Here is a 21,304-nt window from a genome sequence, read left to right on the forward strand (position 1 = left end):
ATAAAATGGAACTTAATGTCAGTGTAAAGACTTAACTGGAGTGTGGAGGGTGCAAGAGGGGGAAGATTGCCAAAATTATTTTAAATTTGCTTAGAGTTAAAATACAGTGGCTTTAGTAATGAAGTAAGAAGAGCACTTGGATAAGATAAATTCTATCTTTAATATAACTTTAATAACTTACTTTTTAATTACACAAGATTCTTGTGAGTTTTCTGAAATAAACATGGACAAGATAAAGAAAATAAAATTTTGATGGTGACCTAACAAATACAGTGTAGTATTTTCATGTTTAAACCAATGCATCTCCTTATATCCTGTTTTAGATGGCAATGAAAACAAAACAGCGCATGCTAAAAGAAGACTGGGAATTTTTTAAACAGAGGCGTTTTATTGAAGAGCAGGTAGGATTATGGTGTTTTAGTAATTTGAATATTTTCTGTATACTATGAGAGACACACTTGCAGCTGAAAGAGTAATCTGTATATTGCACTAACCATATGTGCTCTAATTCTTCAATCCTATGCCTAGAACTCACTTGGATAAATGGGAGTTAAGCACAGATTAGCTACAGAATTGGGCCCCCATGTTTTTTCTGAACTTTAAGGGTAATTGAGTTTGTTACTACATGTTAGTCCCTTTGTGTATATCCATAGAAGGAATGTAACTGTTGAAGTGAAAGAACTCTGTGTCGTGATCTAATAAAAATAATATACAAAACTCCAGTTATAACTGGGTCAGAGAGATTGACTTCGCCATGTGATTTCTTTAATATGGAAATAATTTTTTTTTTTTTTTGAGCTAACATTTTTGAATGCCATAAGTTACTGCTTCTAACTTTAAACTTTTATAGGTATAAATGTTTTTGACTTTGGGTATTGTGATAGATGATCAAAAGGATACTTTTATCAAGTTATTACTTGCATTATAATTGTCTTTTTTTAAGTTGGGCATTACAAAAGGAAAGGATATTTTTTGCCATTAGTTATGCTATAAACCGGTTAAAATTTTAGTGAACGTTTACTTGCAATACTAAAACACTGCCTTACAATTTACTTTAGTTAAATAACAAGAAAGCACTAGCTGGTGAGAACAACTTCACAGACACAATGAGGCATATGTTGTCATCACGTTTGAGCATGCCTGACTGTCCCAACTGTAATTATAGAAGAAGGTGAGCTGATGTTTTTAATATGGGTTCATAATAAAACATTAATCTCTTGGGTTAGAGAAAAGAGGATATCAAATATTGTAACTGGCACAGTGCATTTAGTAAAATTGAATGCAACTTCAAACAATACCTTTAAAAATCTGTGACACTGATAAGTTTTATTACTATCTTAATTCTTGAGCAGATGTACTTGTGATGACTGCAGCCTTTCACACATTTTAACATGTGGCATCATGGATTCACCAATAACAGATGACATCCATATTAACCAGTTACCACTACAAATTGATTCTGCTCCGGGGTATATGTCTGAGATCCGCCCACCTAGTATGTCTTCAGCAAGCTCCGAATCAGGTTCCAGCTCTCCTATCACAATTCAGCAGCACCCAAGACTCATTCTTACAGATAATGGCTCTGCACCAACTTTGTGAGTTGCTGTTTTTATTGTAAAATTTGGAATCATAATGAAATTGAGAGAATTACGGAAGACAGAAGGTTGATAGTTTCACTTTAAATTACTATCATTGTTTAAAGATTTAACACTTATATTTGCAGTAGTACTTAGCCACATTGGGGAACTTATTCTGAGAGGTATCAACTGCCTGAATTCATTATAATAAAGTAGTAATTCTTGAACATATGTCTTAGTTTTATGCCTCCAAACAGCTGTATATTCAGGAGTTCAGGGAGACATCTACAACAGAACCCTGCTTACATATTTAGCCACTGGCAGTGGCAAGGGTAAACATTCTGGATGGTGACCTGCTAGCTAGATGACTTGTCTGTTGTTCCACACATTTTGTTCCACACATCATTTGAAATCTTGCTTTAGACATCTACCCTAAGTGAAATCAGGGTGGATTGATTTAAATCACTGATTTTTAAATTATTATTTAAATCAGCGAGCAGGAAATCTTGACTTAATCATTGTTTTAAATTTGTTTTGCATTTGTACTTTTTAGGTATTTTTCCAAAGAAAATTTGCTTGAGTGATTGGTAACCATTAAAACATGTTGGTTTGCTTTTATGCTATATTTGTTGCTGCTTTTGCATACCAAGAGGATATGCTATGTTTATACACATTACGTTAATTGAGATTCTTAATTATATATGAGGATATGAGGGAGATTCCCAAACCTGAGCTGGTCTTTTTAGGTGACAAATCTGAGGAACTGTCCCAGATTGAGATGTCACTAGAGGAGGTTTTGGAACAAATTGATAAACTAAACAGTAATAAGTCACCAGGACCAGATGGAACTCAAATGTAAAATTTCAGGACTACTAACTGTAGTCTGTAACCTGTCATTTAAATCAGCTTCTGTACCAAATGACTGGAGGATAGCTAACGTGATGCCAATTTTTAAAAAAGGTTCCAGAGGTGACCCCGGCAATTACAGGCCGGTACTCCTGACTTCAGTACCGGGTAAACTGGTTGAAATTATAGTAAAGAACAATATTGTCAGACACCTAGATTAACATAATTTTGTTGGGGAATAGTCAACATGGTTTTTGTAAAGGGAAATCGTACCTCACCAATTTACTAGAATTCTTTGAGGGGGTCAACAAGCATGTGGACAAGGGGGATCCAGTGGATATAGTGTACTTAGATTTTCAGAAAGCCTTTGACAAGGTCCCTCACCAAAGGCTCTGAAGCAGAGAAAGCAGTCATGGGTTAAGAGGGAAGGTTTTCTCATGGATTGGTAACTGGTTAAAAGATAGGAAACAAAGGGTAGGAAAAAATAGTCCGTTTTCAAAATGGAGAGAGGTAAATAGTGGTGTACCCCAGGGGTCTGTACTGGGTCCAGACCTATTCAACTTATTCATAAATGATCTGGAAAAAGGGCTGAACAGTGAGGTGGCCAAATTTGCAGATGATACAAAACTACTCAAGATAGTTAAGTCCTAGGCAGACTGTGAAGAGCTACAAAAGGATCTCTCAAAACTGGGTGACTGGGCAACAAAATGGCACATGAAATTTAATGTTGATAAATGCAAAGTAATGCACATTGGAAAGCATAGTCCAAACTATACATATGAAATGATGGGGTCTAAATTAGCTGGGACCACTCAAGAAAGAGATCTTGGAGTCATTGTGGATAGTTCTCTGAAAACATCCACTCAATATGGAGTGGCAGTCAAAAAAGCGAACAGAATGTTGGGAATCATTAGGAAAGGGATAGATAATAAGACAGAAAATATCATATGGCTTCTATATTAATCCATGGTACTCCCACATGTTAAATACTGTGTGCAGAAGTGGTCACCCCAATTCAAAAAAGATGTATTGGTTTTGGAAAAGGTTCAGAAAAGGGCAACGAAAATTATTAGGGGTATGGAACTGCTATGGAGAGATTAATAAGACTAGGACTTTTCAGCTTGGAAAACAGACGACTAAGGGGAGATATGATTGACAAAAGGAAGTATTTTTTCACATAGCGCACAGTCAACCTGTGGAACATCCTTGCCAGAGGATGTTGTGAAGGCCAAGACTATAACAGGGTTTCACTTAATCTAAATCATTTTAATAAATTAGAATAAGGCCTTAACATAAGTTGTCATAAATTCCAATTTATCTTTAAATAGATTTATTTTTAATTTAGTTTAAATAAAAATCTGATTTTAAACTTGAAAAATCTGCTTTTTTAAATTTTCTTTTAAAATTGGCTTTAATCCTCTGTGAATTAAATATTGTTACACATGCACCACATGCCTAAGGAATACAACCTTATCTGTCATGTACTAACCAGACACTCCTCAGACAATCATAACTCGTATTTTTGTGGTTTGCCTTACAAAGAGCAATGATAAACCTGAATATAAGAACTGCCTAATGATTTTTTTTTTTTTTTTTTTTTTTTTTTTTTTAGTGTGAGAACAGGTGACTTTTTGAAAGGTTAGTCACCTGATTACAAGTAACTGACTTCTGAACTCTTCTGTCAAGACTATTGAGTTGACATTAATTTAAGACTTATAGCGAAGATTCTTGTGCAGTGAAAGTTCTCATCTCCTCTAAAAATCATAGTGAATTTAGAAACTGAGGCATTTGCCATTGCTGCCTGACCCTTCCCCAAACCAGAAAGGGGTAGAAATGATTTTAATGTTGTGGGAGTGGATTGAATTTTTTATTCCCCACCCATCAAGCCTTGATAGCAACTAACTACTACACCCTGTTACAGTACATGACACATCAACAACAGTGAAGAACATTAAGTTGATTCTGCTATAGTGATCAGTAGTGAAATAGCTAACATAGGTATTTTAGGGAGTTGTCATTAAGATTCAATGTTAACATTTTATTGAAATGAATGGGGATAGCACAGATTTGTTAATTATTGTTTCAGGCTAATATCACTTCATTGATTTATACCTGGGTCTCATTTCAAAATTTATCTTTGCATTTATTACAGCTAAAGACTTACTGCTTTCTAATGAAAGCATAGATTCTGGAATATAAAAGGGCATTTATGTGGCAAATTATGCAGTGGCACAATTGCATTATACTCAATGTTTCTGATCACCGTAATTATTTTTCTGTTTGAAGCAGTTAAAGTGCCAGAAGTCCATTCAGCTTTTTTGTTTATTTTGACACACATTAAATCAGCATGTGTACAAAACAACTAGCCTTGTGCAAGTATTTCAATTTTCCTGTCTACTTAAAACTAGCATCTATATCTGTCTGTTTGCTGTGTTGATACTAGCTAATGCCTAAATAGACCAAGACAGCTGTTTGGGTAGTTCTACAATGTTGCATTGTGGTGTTGAAAAATTTCATTAGGTTTTCTTATCCTGTATTTAAATTATCTATACCCTCTAGTTCTTCATCTTTGAAAATTTTACAAAGATGAGGGAGGGCTTTTGTAATATTACAGATCTGCTTTTGCCAATATTTTGCTATATTATCTCAGAAGTTCTTAAGCTAACTTCAGTTCTCCAGGAATGAAGATCAATAATATTAACTGTCTCACGAGATGCTAATTTAAACATCGCTTACTGAAGGCAGTGTTATGTACAGACAGACACTAGTTCACTCTTCCTTCAGGGGAGGATCATTCTGTTTCTCAAATTAGGGCCTAAATAATCTCTTAGGTATTTCTATCCCTGTGGCACATGTGACGTATGGATAATGGTACTGTACTGTAATTAAATCTCAGCAAAAAGTCTTACTAGAATGCAAAAGGACATAATAATACACTTAAAGAGCTCTTTTATATGTTTGAGTACTGTACAGAAATTACCAAATTAAACTTTTGCAACACCCTCGTGAGGTAGGTAACTAAGCTTGCATACTTTTTGTTTAGTTATGTCAGGAAAAATTTCTAGTCCTCTATTCAGGAATTGTATGAATAGGCACTATGAGAAGGCCTGAAGGATGAATGCTTTTTTTAACATAGTGGTATCCAAGAATGTGGTGGTAGGGGAAAATTTTAAAATGAACCATCATTAATCAAAAAACGAGATTGGTATACTTAGTAATTCGTGTGGGGAATGCTGACTTAACATTGTCAGTGCTTGAAATATTTGTAATTTTTACACGTTACACATTTTCTACCAAGAAACTCATTTGAAGTAAGGCTTTTGTCTCATCAAAGGAAAGGCTGGATTTACCCTTCATTGTGTTTTGGCATGGGGGAGTTATTGGATTTCTTGATGGCATAGTATTAGGGGAAAATTGCCTATAAAAATACTAGAAAATCTTTTTAGCCCAGGCTTTCTGCTGAGGAGTTAAGCTATTACCTTAAACAGGCTAGATGGTAGGTAGTTAGTAAGTCTTGTGATTTTAAAAAACAGCTGTCTTTAATTATTTTGAAGCAGATCAATTTAAATTGAAATACAAATTATGTATCTAAATTTTATTTCATTCCAATGTTTAGTAATTGCTTTCACAGTGGCTTAGGTTACTGATCATTATCATTTATGTAAGCCTCTCTTTCCCCAGTGGTAGTGATGATGAAGATGTTGCACCATTATCAGCAAAATTTGCTGATATCTACCCATTGAATAACTATGATGATGCAGAGGTCGTAGCCAACATGAATGGAATCCATAGCGAATTAAATGGTGGAGGGGAAAACATGGCATTGAAAGATGAGGTATAGTACTTTAAAGTCACAAAATGTATGTAATCTGTCAAGTGAAACAATCATTGGAGACTGGTTTATCTTTTTCTTTTTTTTTTCTTTTTCTTTTTTTTAAATTACGGATTTTCAGTCTCCTCAGGTGAGCAGTACTAGCAGCAGTTCTTCAGAAGCAGATGATGAAGAAGCAGATGGGGAAAGCAGTGGTGAACCACCGGGGACTCAGAAGGACGAAATAACTCTAGGAAAAAGAACATTAAGGAAAGATGAGGCAAAAATGGATAGTCCACCCCCATCTTACCCCAGTCAGCAGGTATAGCTCACTGAAGTCTTGTACCTGTTGTAAGATACCTTTGAAATCTTGACTATTTGAGATTATTTGCAGTGAAAATGGTTTAATTAGAAGGTAAGTTGCAGATATAGGGAGTCTTTTTATCTGTGTAGCTGTCATTATGAGACTTATATTATTTTCACAACTGAATATATAACAGTTAGAAATCTAGTGATGGCTGGCCTTCCTGGAACCTAAATCTGAGACCTTTTGTAAGGAGTTGTACTCTGCTGCTGCTGTCTTAAAAATCCTGCTTCCTGGTTGAAATAGTACTTCAGTCAGTATGAACTTAAACTGTTGAATACGTAACAGAAATCTAGGATGAACTTACTGTTCTGAGCTGTAATGGTGAAAACGTTTTAGTTAAGTGACAGAAAATGATTTTTCCCCACTGGTTGAAGCAATTAATGGATATTTCAATAATGTATCTAAAACTGATTTGCAAATGTAGGGAGTCTAGGTTAGTGCTTCATACTTTCTTTATATGGATGTCTTGCATGAAGATCTGTTGTGACTCAATATTTTATTGGATTGCTAATTAGTTTACTAAAAATTCCCAAATATCATACTTGGCTCTCTGCTCAGCATGTAATGGTTTCTATTTCAATGAGTAAATAAAAAAAAATTAAAGTCAGTTATGTGTGAGCTAATTTTTTTTTTAAAAGACAGTTGCTACAAATCCAAAGGAACCTGTATGTACTATTGAGGAAAACAACCATTATAATCTATTATAAATCTGCTTGCTTGCATTCATAATGCCATATTCTGACTGGATCATTTCCACACAGATAATCAAGCTTTTCAATAGTTTGATTGTGGAACAAAATCAGTTGCCTTCATTAACTCCTTCCAAGCAAGAACCAAACCGTGCCTCATGCCTTTGTAGTCCTGACCATAGGAACCACCATAAAAATGCTTTGAGTAGCTCTACATTGCCTTTGCTACAACTCTGGACCTGTGAACCCTGATGAATATTGAACTTTGGTTTTAAACCTGTATAAATGTGTAAATTGCTCCTTACCCATTCTCCTTTATTATACAACACTAAACAATATTTAGACTTGCTGATTTGTGACATTTAAAAGAAATAAAACTACCTGAATTCCTTGTCTGACAAAATGAGGAGAGTAACTTTTCATTCCTTACAGGCTGACCAAGGTCCAAATACTTGTGAATGCCATGTTTGCAAACAGGAAGCTTCAGGTCTGACTGCTTCAGCGCTCGCAGCCGGACGTCTTCCTGCTGGCCATCAGTTTGTGAACCCAGAAAAACCTGCACATCCTGCACTTCACCTTTACCCCCATATACATGGACATGTACCATTGCATACTATTCCTCATCTGCCTCGTCCACTTATCCACCCTACCTTATATACAGCTTCCCCCTTTACACACAATAAGGTAAGTGTGACTAAAAAAATGCTTTCTAGTTTCAGGAAAACAATTGTAAATTCGTGTGCATTACAGTAATTTAACTTAAGGCCTTATTGGCACATTACACTTCACTTTTTTCCTAATTTATAAAGGTATCTACTCATACATTCTGTAAAAAGCGAAACCCAAAATTGAGAATACCCCAGTTCTGATGGAATTTGGCCATAACCGGATTAGCAGTTGCTATCATCAGGCTAATCTTGGTAAAGATTTTCAGTTTCTTATCAGTTGGAATGGATATAGGGACAAGAGGAAATCTTTAAAAGATCAGCATAGTTACATTTAATGTAATATGGCTATGCTAAATTTTAAATTTGTATATATTTGAGGTCAAAAGTGAATAGAAAAAAGGCAGCTGTTGTTCCTTTTCAGCATTGCTGTCCTGGATTTGGATCAAAATGATGATACTGTGAATAAGGACAAGTGTAGAGGATTACTTGTTGAATGTTTTTGTGCTTTTAGGAGAGAGTAAATTCAGCAAAGCACTTCTGCAAAAGAGCATGGTTAACTAGCAAGATAATGGTATTGTAATCCATGTTCACCTGGAGATGGTCAAACACTCTGACACTATAGTGAGTGGGGCCAGATAATTGCCTAGTTCCTCTGATTTAAATTTTAGAGGGTTTTTTTTTTTTTTTTTGCATTTAATGAAGACTGTCAGATAAGACTGAAACAAAAATGTGATTTCACCCTTGCAGTACAAGTCTGCTCTGAAAAGGGATTCTAAAACTTAGCTCTGTGGAGTGCCACGTAATTTTATTCAAAATCAATTAGTTAATTTTTCATGTATAAAGTATTCTAATCAGCCCCATAAACTCAATCTGAGCTCTGCGAGGTGGCAAACAACACTGGGGGAGAGCGGGAAGTTCCTTGTGCTGTCATGCATAATCACCTCTGAAATGAAAGGCTAATGGGGTTGTGTATGTAGTGTGGAAAGCTGAACTTAGCCTGTGTCATGCTGTCTGGAGTGGCTCACAATTGTGACTGTCTATCTTAGGACACACTGTCAGAAAACAGGGCAGACACCCCACACTGGTGGTATGTTCTAGAATTAGATTTCACAAAACCAATAACAAATGTGAACTCCTGAATCATTATATCAGTCTTACCATAGATCACAGACGGTCTCCTTAGGCCCTCCAGTCTACCTTGCCACTTAAACAAACTGGACTTTGTCATTAAACCAAAAATCACAATACACTCAGGTTGCTCCCAATCCCAAGAGACCAGTCACTTACTCCCAATCAATTTGTATTTTAGATCTTACACCAAAGACAGCTCTGGTAGCCAATTGTATAGTAAACTAACTAAAGGTTTATTAGCTATGAAAAGGAAGTGAGAGTTATTGAGAGGTTAAAACAGGTAAAAATATATGTACAGGCGAGTCAGTTTGTAATTCCAAATGGTGGCAGTGATATAATAAATTGCCAGTTTCCCCAAAGTCTTTTCAGGGTTCTCAGATTGTCTCTGGGAGCTCTGTTTTGTATCTGATACACTTCCCTGTAGGAGTCCAAACACGCAGGATCTTTCCCTAATCCATACTTATAGCTGCTTTTACAGAAAACAAGCTGGCAGTTTTACTACCCACGTGGGCTTTTCATTTGATGACCGATAGTGAGGAATGCATTTTTGAATCTTTGACCTCCGATCATCTCTCACAATGACCACTTGCTTTGAAATTAGCACTTTTCTGTTAAAATTCATGATTAGCATTCCACAAGGCTTCTTTCTCATTTGATGGATTATTTAGTTACAAGGGCATACACAATGTAAATGTTGGGTACTACATTATAACCGGATACAAATAAGTGAAAACAATGCAAGTAACATCCCATTAATTTTCATGAAGTTTAAACACCAAGTACTCTCTTGTGCACCTAACAATCACTTTGATCTATACTAATACACAAGTGAATTGGACTGTGGCTCTGTCATGAGGTGGCATCTGGTCTGCCAGCGTCACAGGCTGAATCACTTTTACTGTCAGTGGTATGTGAAAAGGGGAAAAACAGCTTCACTTTCAGTTTCCAAGTTGTATATGCGGAGCTGGCAATTGGGAAAACTATAAATCTTTAGTTGAAAATGGAGCAGACTTGATATGGAGTCAGTGACTCAGAAAATGTGGGACTCTGCAATGCTACTTTTAAAGTGTAACTCTCCAGATTAAAGGAAACTTGCACTCACAGATCTTAGTCTGATTGAGATGGAGGCTTTAATGTCTGGTCCAAAGTGAATGAAATGTGTATTTCTGTGATGAAAACAAAGATAGTTGGAATGCAAAATCTTAGTGTATCATACAAAAAGATCACAGAACACGTCAATTGGTCTATATTCAGATGAAAGTAAACTATATTGGTAACATCTGTAGAAGAGGTGTGAAGTGAGTATATTAGAAAAGCTTCAGGGATAAGAAGAAAGAGGAAAAATTAAGTCAAAGAGTAGGGTTTAGTTGGTTTTGGACTTTTTGACAAGAGGTCAGGCAGAAAGGGGGTTCTAAAATGGGGTTTTATTGTGAAGCAGCTGAATAGGCACAGATAATAAGTTAAAAATGAGTCCTTAAAGGTTCAGTTTTTATGCAAATATAATTTTTAATAAAAAGTGAAGACCAACAGAAACACAGTATGCACACGCCTTTTTATAAAAGGAAAATTTTTTCAAAAATTTCTGTCAACTGGTTGCTCTTTAAGAGCTATATATGTGTGTGTATACATACATGCAGTTAAGGTACGACCCACACATATGCATATATAAATATAAACAAACTTGCCATAATTGTTACTTTCGGAGACAAACTTTTAGTTTTTAGTTTACATAATTTCTTACAGGATCATAACACTTTATTATAATAAACTTGAATATTGCTGTTGGAATAACTGTGTAGGCAGACAGACTATTAATTAGAAAATACTCTTATAATTTTTGTAGGCATTACCGCCAGCACCGGTTCAGAATCATACAAACAAGCATCAGGTATTCAATGCATCGCTCCAAGATCATATTTATCCAAGCTGTTTTGGGAGCACTCCAGACTGGAATAGCTCTAAATTTATAAGTCTTTGGGGATCAGAAATGATGAATGACAAGAACTGGAATCCAGCTACTTTTTTGCCCGACACACTTCCTGGTGAGGGTTTGTTATAATTTCACACTGAATAGCTATGAAAACTGCATTATGAAACTGAATGTGGCACGTTGTCTGGCAATGGTACATTTCATTATCATTTTTGAGAAAGCAGTTAAAGATTTGCATAGACAGGGAGTCATGGTAGCTATACCATGGCTGAAAACATGAAAGTAGAAACTCTTTAAGCTCATTGCAGGGGCAAAAACAAAAAGAAACTGCCTCTCTTGGCCTCCGGTATATAGAGAGAAATTTATCGAGATGCTTACATCTTCAGATTTGTGCAGCTACAGAAGGATGTGGGTTTAGAGAGATGCTTATAAGGCAGGGATAAGAAGTAAAAATCCTGAGTCTCCTATCACAAGACCTTGATCTTGTTTCATAAAATTATAGGAGAACTGCTAGACTAACTAACAACACAACAGCTGCCACAAATTCCTTCCTCTTGTCGCTGTGATGAGAGAAAAGCTAGAAGAACCCAGAATGGATGACTTTGATGCAAAACAAGCTTCAGAATATTTTCATGTTACATTATGTTGTAGAATCACTTCCTTAGACCTTTGAATTTTTCACTTATCATAAAAAGGAACAATTTATAGATCAGCTGTCACTATAGGGTCAGGTATTTAGGGGCTTGTCCAAATTGGAATTGTGTACATGTATGGTTCATGTGAGTCTTGCTTCATTAAACTAGTAAATCTGAGGGAATTCTAATTGGCAGTTGGATACAGAAAAGTCTGTGCTGCTTTGCAGCAACATTCCTGAAATCTAAAATATTCAGGTGAGATAGAACAGAGGAAACTAAACCAGTAAAATAGTAGTAAATGTATACATGTACCTACTTCTCTTGTTTTCATTACAAATATTGCATTTTTATGCAAGACTTCTTCCTGTCGTAAAACATGACTCACTGAAAAACTGTCTTGTTCTGAGACTTTATTTTGCCTTTTGTTTTGGTTGTCTCTTGTCTGGCCTGTTTCTAATTTGTACCCAGCTATGAGTAGCATTAAAAAACTAACAAAATACTCCATCCAGGTCACTAGTGGGGGAAAAATGTGAGTGAGTAATCTCCGTTATGGAAAGTCACACCCCAAAAAACACCAGCACAAACTGCCACTTGGAGTCGCCAATAACTAAGTAAGCATTTAGGCTACATTTTCTTCTCACTCTGATTGAGGTGGTATGCTGTCAGTGCCTTTTGCGTTATATGGCTAAACTGGGCATTAGACTCCAGAGCTGTCAATCTTACACATTTCACAAGTGTAAATTCACTTTAAAAAATTAAACGTTTGAACAGATATGTACAGTAATGCAGCATGCTGCTTATTACCGCTACTGATATTTAAGAACACATTTCAAATTTTAGTTTATATGACAAATCGGCCTGAGAATTTAAGTTTAGTTACACTTACATAGACTAACATTCAGCGAGAACATATTTACTTCAGTAGTCCTACCAGGCCTGTAATAACATACATGGCTAGATATAGAAGTACACATCAGAGTTCAGAAAAATATAACATGCTTAAATCTGGGCACGTGCCATAAACACAATTCTGGTAATTCTAGAAGTCTTAATTTCTGTGTTTCACTTGAAGGGAGTGATCTATTAGCACCAGCACTCTCAGAAATAAGACCTGAAGCACTTCCTGCTACATCTAGCAATGAAGCAACAGCAGTTACAGATAGCAAAGAGAAAAAAAATGCTGCAAAGAAGAAATGTCTGTACAATTTCCAGGATGCCTTTATGGAAGCTAATAAAGTTGTCATGGCAACCTCTTCTGCCACTTCTTCTGTCTCCTGCACAGCTACTACAGTGCAGTCAAGCAGCAACCAGTTTAAAGTATCATCTAAGAGACCTTCATCAATAGGTAAGAACTATAATGTATGTGAAGTATCTTGAAGTCAGTTGCTAAATTAATGAGCCACAAAGGGTTTAAAATATTATTTATATTACATATTTAAATGGTTTAAACAGCTTCTTTTAATCAAAACTCAGCTATTAATCTTGAGCTATATTTTTTCTGTAATCTCTTAACCCAAAAGGACTTAATCATGAGTCCTGAGATTGAGGTTGGTTTGGCCAAAATGTTGGTGTGTAAAAATGGAAAATACATTTTAAAGATATATTCTTTAAATATGCTTGAATATCTTAATTACTTAGTTTGTGACTAAAAAGATCACTTACCTGATTTTTAAAGATCTAGACGTCAAGAATGGCTGGTTAGCGCTTGTGTAGATTTCTGTTAACTTCCTTCAAAAAAAGAAGTAAACTTTATTTTATTATTTACTTACTTACTTATTTTTCCCCAAATTTAGGAGAAGTGTTCCACAATATCAATAAAGAGGACCATAGACATTCTGCACCAGTTGCACCACGAAATAGCCCTACTAGTTTAGCATCCCTTCCTTCACTCTCTCCTGCTGCACTGTCTCCAGCCACTACACCCCATATCCCAAATCTAGCTGCTCCATCTTTCCCCAAAACTGCTGCAACGGCCCCTGGATTTGTGGATCCACATTCAGGTCTTTGTCCCTCCACAGTTGCACCCCCTACTTCAACCACAAACAGCTCCGTAAGTGCACCACCAAGTATCTGCAGGTGAGTTTACTTTGTTCATATTTAAATTGACATTAAAAATAAATAAATAATCACTCTTGCAGCACCATTTTGTGCACCATTATAACGTGAGAGGGGGGCTTTGTGCATTTGATAGATGAGCAGAACACCCGAGTTCTGTTTCCTGGTCTGCCACTCACTAGCCGTGTGACTTTGCACAAGTCGCATCAAGTGTGATGTTACTCTCAGGAAAATGTGGCCATGGTGTTTCTGGGGTAGGGTTGCATTTTTTTGTCACAAGCAGAATCACACTTGTTCAGCTTATAAGTCAAAAGACCTGTTTTCTTACTGAGTGCTGAAACCTGGGTTGGAAAAGTCAAAGTATGCTTTCTGGTTCATTTATCATTCCCAATAATAATTTCTACATTTGGGACTCAATAGAAAATTCTGTTGATGATGCATAAACCAGAATAGATCCTATCACACTTTGTAATACCAAAATTGTTATGACAGGGCTACCAGGAACAAAAAGCAGACACAACTTACTTTTTGTTAGTTTAGTCAGCAGACTTAACTCAGAAACCATACAAGGAGCATACTTCATGAGAAAGCTACCATATTTAAACAGTGTTTTGACCATAACTGCAGTTGCAACTTTTGAGTATCAGTTCCCCATTTAATGTAATAACTAACTTTTTTGTGATGCTTAAAATTTTAAAGATCTTTGAAAGCATTTGGGTGAATTGTGCTATATGAGTACAGGACATTATGGCAGAGTGATTTCATAGTGACACTGATTCTCCAGTGTCTGAAGAGCAGGAATGTTCTAAAGGCAAACCAGTTGAGTCATTCTTCTGAGTACTCTGACTTGTTGTTCTGTGGTGATGGTTGCTATGGAGGAGGTGGGAGGCCACAGCAGTAGTTATGATGGGGCAGCTTGAGAACCAAGCAGAGTTCTAGCTATCCACTTGAGTTACTTTATTAAAAAAAAAAAAAAAAAAGTTAGCTTTGTAACATCTGGCTAGCTTTGTATTACTGCTGTTTGAACTAGAGAAATTAGTGAAGTATAAAAATGATTCTTTGCAATCAAAAGAGAAATGTTTCTTTGAGTATAGGTTACCTAGTCTAGTGCAATAGAACCCAAATTTCTGTTAGCACTAGGTGCTGCTGTAAGGCAAATAATATTAGGATGTGTAGGAAATGGAATGGAGAAAAAGACAGAAAATATCATGCTGTTATGTGAATCAGTTGTACACCCTCACCGGGAAAACTTTGTTCAGTTCTGTTATCCCATCTAAAAAGGATATAGTTGAAGTAGAGGGGGTTCAGAGACCGGTGATGAGAATGGGAAGAGACATGGAAAAAAAATCAGTCTGAAGAGATGGTGAAAAGATTGGGACTGTTCACCTTGAGAAGAGTTAAATAAAGAACGTAGAACATGCACTACATTTTACAGTTTCTCATAATGAGACATTAATTATAAGTACTTTTTTCACACTATGTATAGTTACCTTACGGAACTCACTTTTGCGATTCTTGAGGACAAGAGCTTAGCAGAAATCAAAAAGGATTGGGCACTTACGTGTATTACATGCATATGCAAAGTTATAAGCATGAAGGTTATTTTAAATATTTAAGGACATAAATCAACCTGTGTTTCTTGGTGAATAAACTTTCCCTGGGCTAAATTATTTTATAATTGCCTCCTGCAGAGTTTTATCCCTTCTTCTGAGACACTTGATACTGGACTAGTTGGATCTCTGTCTGCTCCTTGTTTTCAGCTGATCTTGAGACTCTTGTTTGTAGTAAAGAGCTTGGACACATGTAGAAGCAAGGGGGGAGACAAGGAAAGCAAATACTGTGTGACCAACCAGCTCTGCTGACCACCAGTGATCCATAGACCACAGTTTTGTGAATTACTTTCATTTAAGAAATGAAAATAACTATTTTCCAGATTATGAATACAAGTATACCTTTTAGACCAGGATGAATTTCTCTAAACAGTGATTCTCCACTTTACTCATTCAGTGGACCACTTCATGAGCATTTTATGTAGCCATCTCCCCTTAAAACACCCTAGTCTCATTGCTTGGTTTTGAACATAGAGCTCTGCAGACTGCTAGAATAGGTTTTTGGGTGATGCACATCCCACAGTTTGAGAACTGCTGCTTCTGATTCGCATACATCTCTCTCTCTCTCTCTATATATATATATATATACAGATATAATAGGTTTCTTTTTTATTATATTGTAATAAACCCTCCGTTTTCTTTAACACAGTGATCCTGACTGTGAGGGCCATCGCTGTGAGAACAGTAATACGTATGATCATCAGCAGTATGATGGAGAGGAGAGCCAAGATGAAGACAGCTGTTCAGAGCATAGCTCCAGTACCTCAACATCCACAAATCAGAAAGAAGGAAAATACTGTGACTGTTGCTACTGTGAGTTCTTCGGTCATGGAGGAGTAAGTTTTGTTTAATGATTTTAATAAGAGTAACGGTTTTCAAGTGTGCTGTCATCTGTTGCTTGTTGTAATATTATCTAATTGGCTGTAATATTAGTAATAGTAAAAATAAATGACCGTAAATTCCTTTTTTCGTTTTAAACTGTAAATTTTAATCGGGTATCTTATAATCAGCTTACTGCAAAGGTAGGAGTTTGGTAGATAGAAAATGCATTCTAAAGCATTGTTTAAGAAGCACTAAAATAAGCTAGTGACGACAAAACTATTTCACAGCTAGATTTCCAGCACTGTGTGAATTTAGGCAAATTTCCAGCTGTGTGAATTTAAGCAAATTAATTAACCTCTGTTAAATCTGTGAAATAGGGTGATTGTACTCTGGCCACCTTTTGTGATACACTAAGAACAGAGAAATAATAGAAAGGGATGGAGCTAGAGAGGTTCAATATAAGGGTAGAAAATAAAATTTAAACTGGGAAATTTGTGCATCTAAAAATACCTAACGTGATTGCTCAGCTGGAAGTAATTCAAGAGAAAGCAACAAATGAGGATTTAGGAGGAGGTCAACTTGGAGAAAAGATTAACAATAGGTGCTTAGGCTGGTTTCATGATGGCTAAAATGGGGATCTTGTAGCCATGTATGAGTAATCGTAAAGTGTAAGAAGAGCTGTGTATGGCTCAGAAGATTCTATCTCTCACCAGCAGAGGTTGGTCCAATAAAAGATATTACCTCAGCCACATTGTCTCTGGGATGAAATCAAGTTATTTAGGCTTGTTCGTATGTATATATCTATAAGTAATGAGATGACTTTGAGTAAAAGAGCACTGCACTTCAAAACATTCTTGCCACAAAATCTATTAAGCACCTTCTTGGCACTAGAAATCTGCATCTCTAATTTATATAACTCTGTGACCAATTCTGAAGCTTTAAAGGGTTTGTTTTAACTACCAAATGCCCTTTTTTTTGGTGAGCTGGCATCATCTAGTACGAGCAAAGCTTTAAAACGCTTCTTTAAATTTTAAAAAAAAGTTTCGTAATTCTTAGTATTACAAATATACTTATTAGTGAATTATTTTTCAGAATTGTAAGAAAAGTGCACTAAAACACTGACTTGACCAACTTAAAAGGCGTTTTGAAGTAGTAATAATAAAGCTTTAATATTTATTAATTGGCTATGGGATCTCTTTGTTTTGGCTGCTTTTCTTCAGTACTGAGGGTTTGACTCAAGCGTGTTTAAGTCAATGGGAATCTGAAGACTTAAGTGCATACTCCTTGCATATGCAGCAAACATGAACGTTTTAAAAGTTCTGTTTAATTGCAGTTTTTACAAATTGAAATAGATACTTTTAATGTGGCAATCTATTTTAGGGTTTTACACAGACATCCATTACCATGGTAGCTAATTATCTTCCATGTAAAATCTGTAATAATAGTTAAGTACATAGTGGACTTCATGGAGTGTCTGATGCTTTTCCCATTTTGGGGTAAAAACTATGCTTATGGGTATTAAAACAAAATCAGCCATTACTACCTACATTGTATAGCAATAAAGACAATTCAAAGTGACAACCAACCCAGCTTACTGGATTGGACTATAGTTTTAGCCTAAAGTCAAACAAATAACTGCATGAATGTGGTGGTGGTGGTGGCTTATTTTTTTTCCCTACCACTAAATATTTACATGGAAAACAGTGGCAGCAAAGACTTGCTCCTTTTTCAAATTACATTTGATAATCTATGAACCACCATAACTAATTCCTGACCTATAACTGGAAACTCCTCTGCTGGCATTTGATATCCCCCCACCCACCTCTTCCACTACAAGATGAAAGTAAACAAACAGGTCTGTTGTGATACTGTTGTCTGTTGCATATGTATTGCATGTGCACACAACTAGCATTGGGAGTTGGTATCGTTTATGCACTATCTGAAACTTCATATTGCAAAATTCTAAGCTGTACTGTGAAACTTCCAAGCCAGGTTACTGTATTTTTGTTTTCCTCTTATGGCCATTAGCCACCAGCTGCACCAACCAGTAGAAATTATGCAGAAATGAGGGAAAAACTTCGCTTACGTTTGACAAAGAGGAAAGAGGAGCAGCCGAAGAAACCAGACCAGATTTCTGAAAGAGAGAGTGTAGTTGACCATCGAAAAGTGGAAGACTTGCTACAATTCATAAATAGCTCTGAGACCAAACCAGTAAGCAGCTCTCGGGCAGCCAAGCGAGCGAGACATAAGCAAAGAAAGGTAACAAACGGACCCATATTTGTCATAAATTATCTAACTTGAATTTATAAAGGCATTGTGTATATAGGTATTTGTGTGAAACTTTCCATCGGCATCATTTTGAATGGCAGACTACTGATTGAATGTGCATTACTGATTTTAAACTGCCATTGATGTAGCCTGTAGTATACAGGTATATAACACAGCTGGTTTAGTCTGGTGGGTATAGTCATGGTGCTGTTTTGAAAGCTATCTAATTTTTTTTTTTTTTTTTTTTTTACTCTCAGAGGATTTACCAGTATATCATAGCCCTTTTTTTTTTTATTGCAAGTAAATTACATATTAGAACTGCACATCATCAAAGGGGGTATATCTTAGTGTCAGAAAGTTCAGATCTTTGGGTAACCATCCTGGAGTGCATTAATGTGACACATTAATAATGGGTGGATGTAAAAATCTAGCATTCTTTACTAGGACATCAGTCAGCTCCATTAAAATGTTCCTTCAACCATGTAGCATAGGAGCAGTATGTAGCGTTACCATATTTCAGCAAGCAAAAAAGAGGACGGGAGGAGCCACGCCCCTGCCCCACCCACTTCCCGCCCCCCTCAGAACCCCCAACCCTCCCCCCTGCTCCTTGTCCCCTGACTGCCCTCTCCTGGGACCCCTGCCCCTAACTGCCCCCCAGGACTTTACCCCCTACCTAAGCCTCCCTGCCTCTTGTCCCCTGACTGCCCCCTCCTGAGACCCTCCCCCCCCCATCCTAACTGGCTCCCTAGAACCCTACCCCCTACCTGTACCCTGACTGCTCCAACCCTTATCCACACCCCGACCCCCAGACAGACCCCTGGGACTCCCATGCCCCATCCAACCACTCCCCACCCCCTGACAGCCCCCCCCCGAACTCCCGACCCATCTAAACCTCTCTGCTCCCTGTCCCATTGACTGCTCCGATCCCTCTCCTGCCCGCTGACAGCCCCCCCCCAGAACTCCCAACCCCCCCCCCGCTCCTTGTCCCCTGACTGCCCCCTCCTGGGACCCCTGCTCCTAACTGCCCTCCAGAACCCCACCCCCTACCTAAGCCTCCCTGTTCCTTATCCCCTAACTGCCCCTTCCTAAGACCCCCCTACCCGTACCCTGACTGCCCAAAACCTTAAGCCCCCCCCCGAACTCCCGACCCCCCTCCCCCGGTCTCTTGACTGCCCCCTCCAGAACCTCCCTCCCCCTTCTCTGACCCCCTGGCTCCCTTGTCGTTGACCTTCGGTTCGCCTAAGGTCTCTCTGTGAGCTTGCTCAGGAACTGTCTGAGCTGTTCTCCTGGCACGCTGGGCAGCAGTGGGGGAGGAGCTCCAGACTGCCGGAGGTGAATGCAGGGAGGGAGGGAGGGAGGGAGCTCTGCTGCAGCGGGGAGGAGGGACTCTCTCTCGCTGTCGGAGCCCCATGTAAGTGGCACCATCCGGCTGCCCTGTTAGCCGCGCGTGCTCTGCATGGGGGCGGGGGGGAGAAGTCCGGACATTAACAAATTCCCCCCGGACGCTATTTTTTGTTCAAAAATCCGGACATGTCCGGGGGAATCCGGACGAATGGTAACCCTAGCAGTATGTCTGTGCTGATGTGGAGGAGACTCAAGATTTGTAAGTGATTTGGGCACCCTCTACTGGATTTAGTAGCTGCTCTGTGGCACCCTCTACTGTGGTCTAAGTGGAATTAAAGACAGGTTGAGTGAAGACCCAAGGTCTCCCTGGTTGGCTGGAGGGTAAATATTCATAGAATCATAGAAGATTAGAGTTGGAAGAGACCTCAGGAGGTCATCTAGTCCAACCCCCTGCTCAAAGCAGGACCAACCCCAACTAACTCATGAAATTGCAGTATGAAGTCTGAACTTAGCTAGCTTTTAAATGCCAGTTGGCAAAAAAAGAGGAAATATATGGAATAATTCCTTCAAAAATTGTGAAGGTTTGGTTGTGTGGGGATACAGGAAAATGGTTAAATTTTTGTCTTAAACAGAAAATCTGGGTCTCTTGTTGAGTTGATATCTTCACACACCAACTTCAGGATATACATGTTCAAAATAAGGCTTAAATTACTGTGTGTGTTTGAAATCTGGAAAATAAATTTTATAAGCTCACTAAATAGTCCACATTTTAGTTGATACTTTACTTTGCATATTTGGATTATTATATTTTGCTATAAATTTGTGGTTTGGGGTATTTAGTGGGGGTGCCAAAGTTGTTTTTAACATAGGCCATACTAATGAAAAACAGACTATTTTTTCATAAGTCCCAAAGTTAAGAAGTAGTTTTCTTTAAACTGCTTGTTTTTAACATTGTCCATTAATTCATTTTAAAAACACAAATTATGCAAATACAGTGCTGTGTACTCCAGAAGAAAAGAATCAGAAGATTTTGTAGGATTTTTTTTGCAAGAACCCTTCCCCCCCCCCCCCAAAAAAAAAAAAAAACACCAAAACTTGATGATCTCTTAAAATGAATGGGTCCCATATAAGCGCTTCCAAAAATTCACACAATTTTTGCGAGATCTGGCTGTCAACTAGCAAATGGCACTGTGCAAGAAGCTACTGCTCGTAATTTAATTGAGAGAGGTAAGCAAACTTAGCACAATAAAACGTTGATTCTTTTCAGTAATAACTGGGAAGACCCATTGTGTATTAGTAATCAAGTAAACCATTTTTAAAAATTAATAATGAATGACAGTCTTTTTATTTTTTACAACTTTAGTGTTAATTTGCTTCATAATGTACAAGTAAAAAGGACTGTGATTCTCATATAGTGTTACTGGATGACATTATTTTTATTGATGGTTGTTTAAAATTTAAACTACTGTGGAATTTTCCAATTAAGAGCATATTTTCATATCAATTTGTCAAATGTTCAGTGGAATACTATGCTTTTAATAGTATAAAAAC

General features: G+C 37.3%; 1 protein-coding gene across 1 annotated transcript in view; it reads left to right on the forward strand.

Moving 5' to 3' along the window:
• Nucleotides 1-21,304, forward strand: part of FAM193A (family with sequence similarity 193 member A) — a 98,113-nt gene that overhangs the window by 66,357 nt on the left and 10,452 nt on the right. Inside the window, exons 9-19 of the mRNA XM_054030622.1 lie at nucleotides 324-401; nucleotides 1,059-1,171; nucleotides 1,353-1,595; nucleotides 6,105-6,258; nucleotides 6,377-6,556; nucleotides 7,723-7,974; nucleotides 10,933-11,131; nucleotides 12,727-12,999; nucleotides 13,448-13,730; nucleotides 15,969-16,155; nucleotides 18,170-18,400. Coding sequence (XP_053886597.1) covers nucleotides 324-401; nucleotides 1,059-1,171; nucleotides 1,353-1,595; nucleotides 6,105-6,258; nucleotides 6,377-6,556; nucleotides 7,723-7,974; nucleotides 10,933-11,131; nucleotides 12,727-12,999; nucleotides 13,448-13,730; nucleotides 15,969-16,155; nucleotides 18,170-18,400 — 2,193 coding nt within the window. The remainder of the gene's footprint in view (nucleotides 1-323; nucleotides 402-1,058; nucleotides 1,172-1,352; nucleotides 1,596-6,104; nucleotides 6,259-6,376; nucleotides 6,557-7,722; nucleotides 7,975-10,932; nucleotides 11,132-12,726; nucleotides 13,000-13,447; nucleotides 13,731-15,968; nucleotides 16,156-18,169; nucleotides 18,401-21,304) is intronic.

This window comes from Malaclemys terrapin, chromosome 5 (genome assembly GCF_027887155.1).
Source record: "Malaclemys terrapin pileata isolate rMalTer1 chromosome 5, rMalTer1.hap1, whole genome shotgun sequence".
In the NCBI taxonomy this organism is placed as follows: domain Eukaryota; kingdom Metazoa; phylum Chordata; order Testudines; family Emydidae; genus Malaclemys; species Malaclemys terrapin.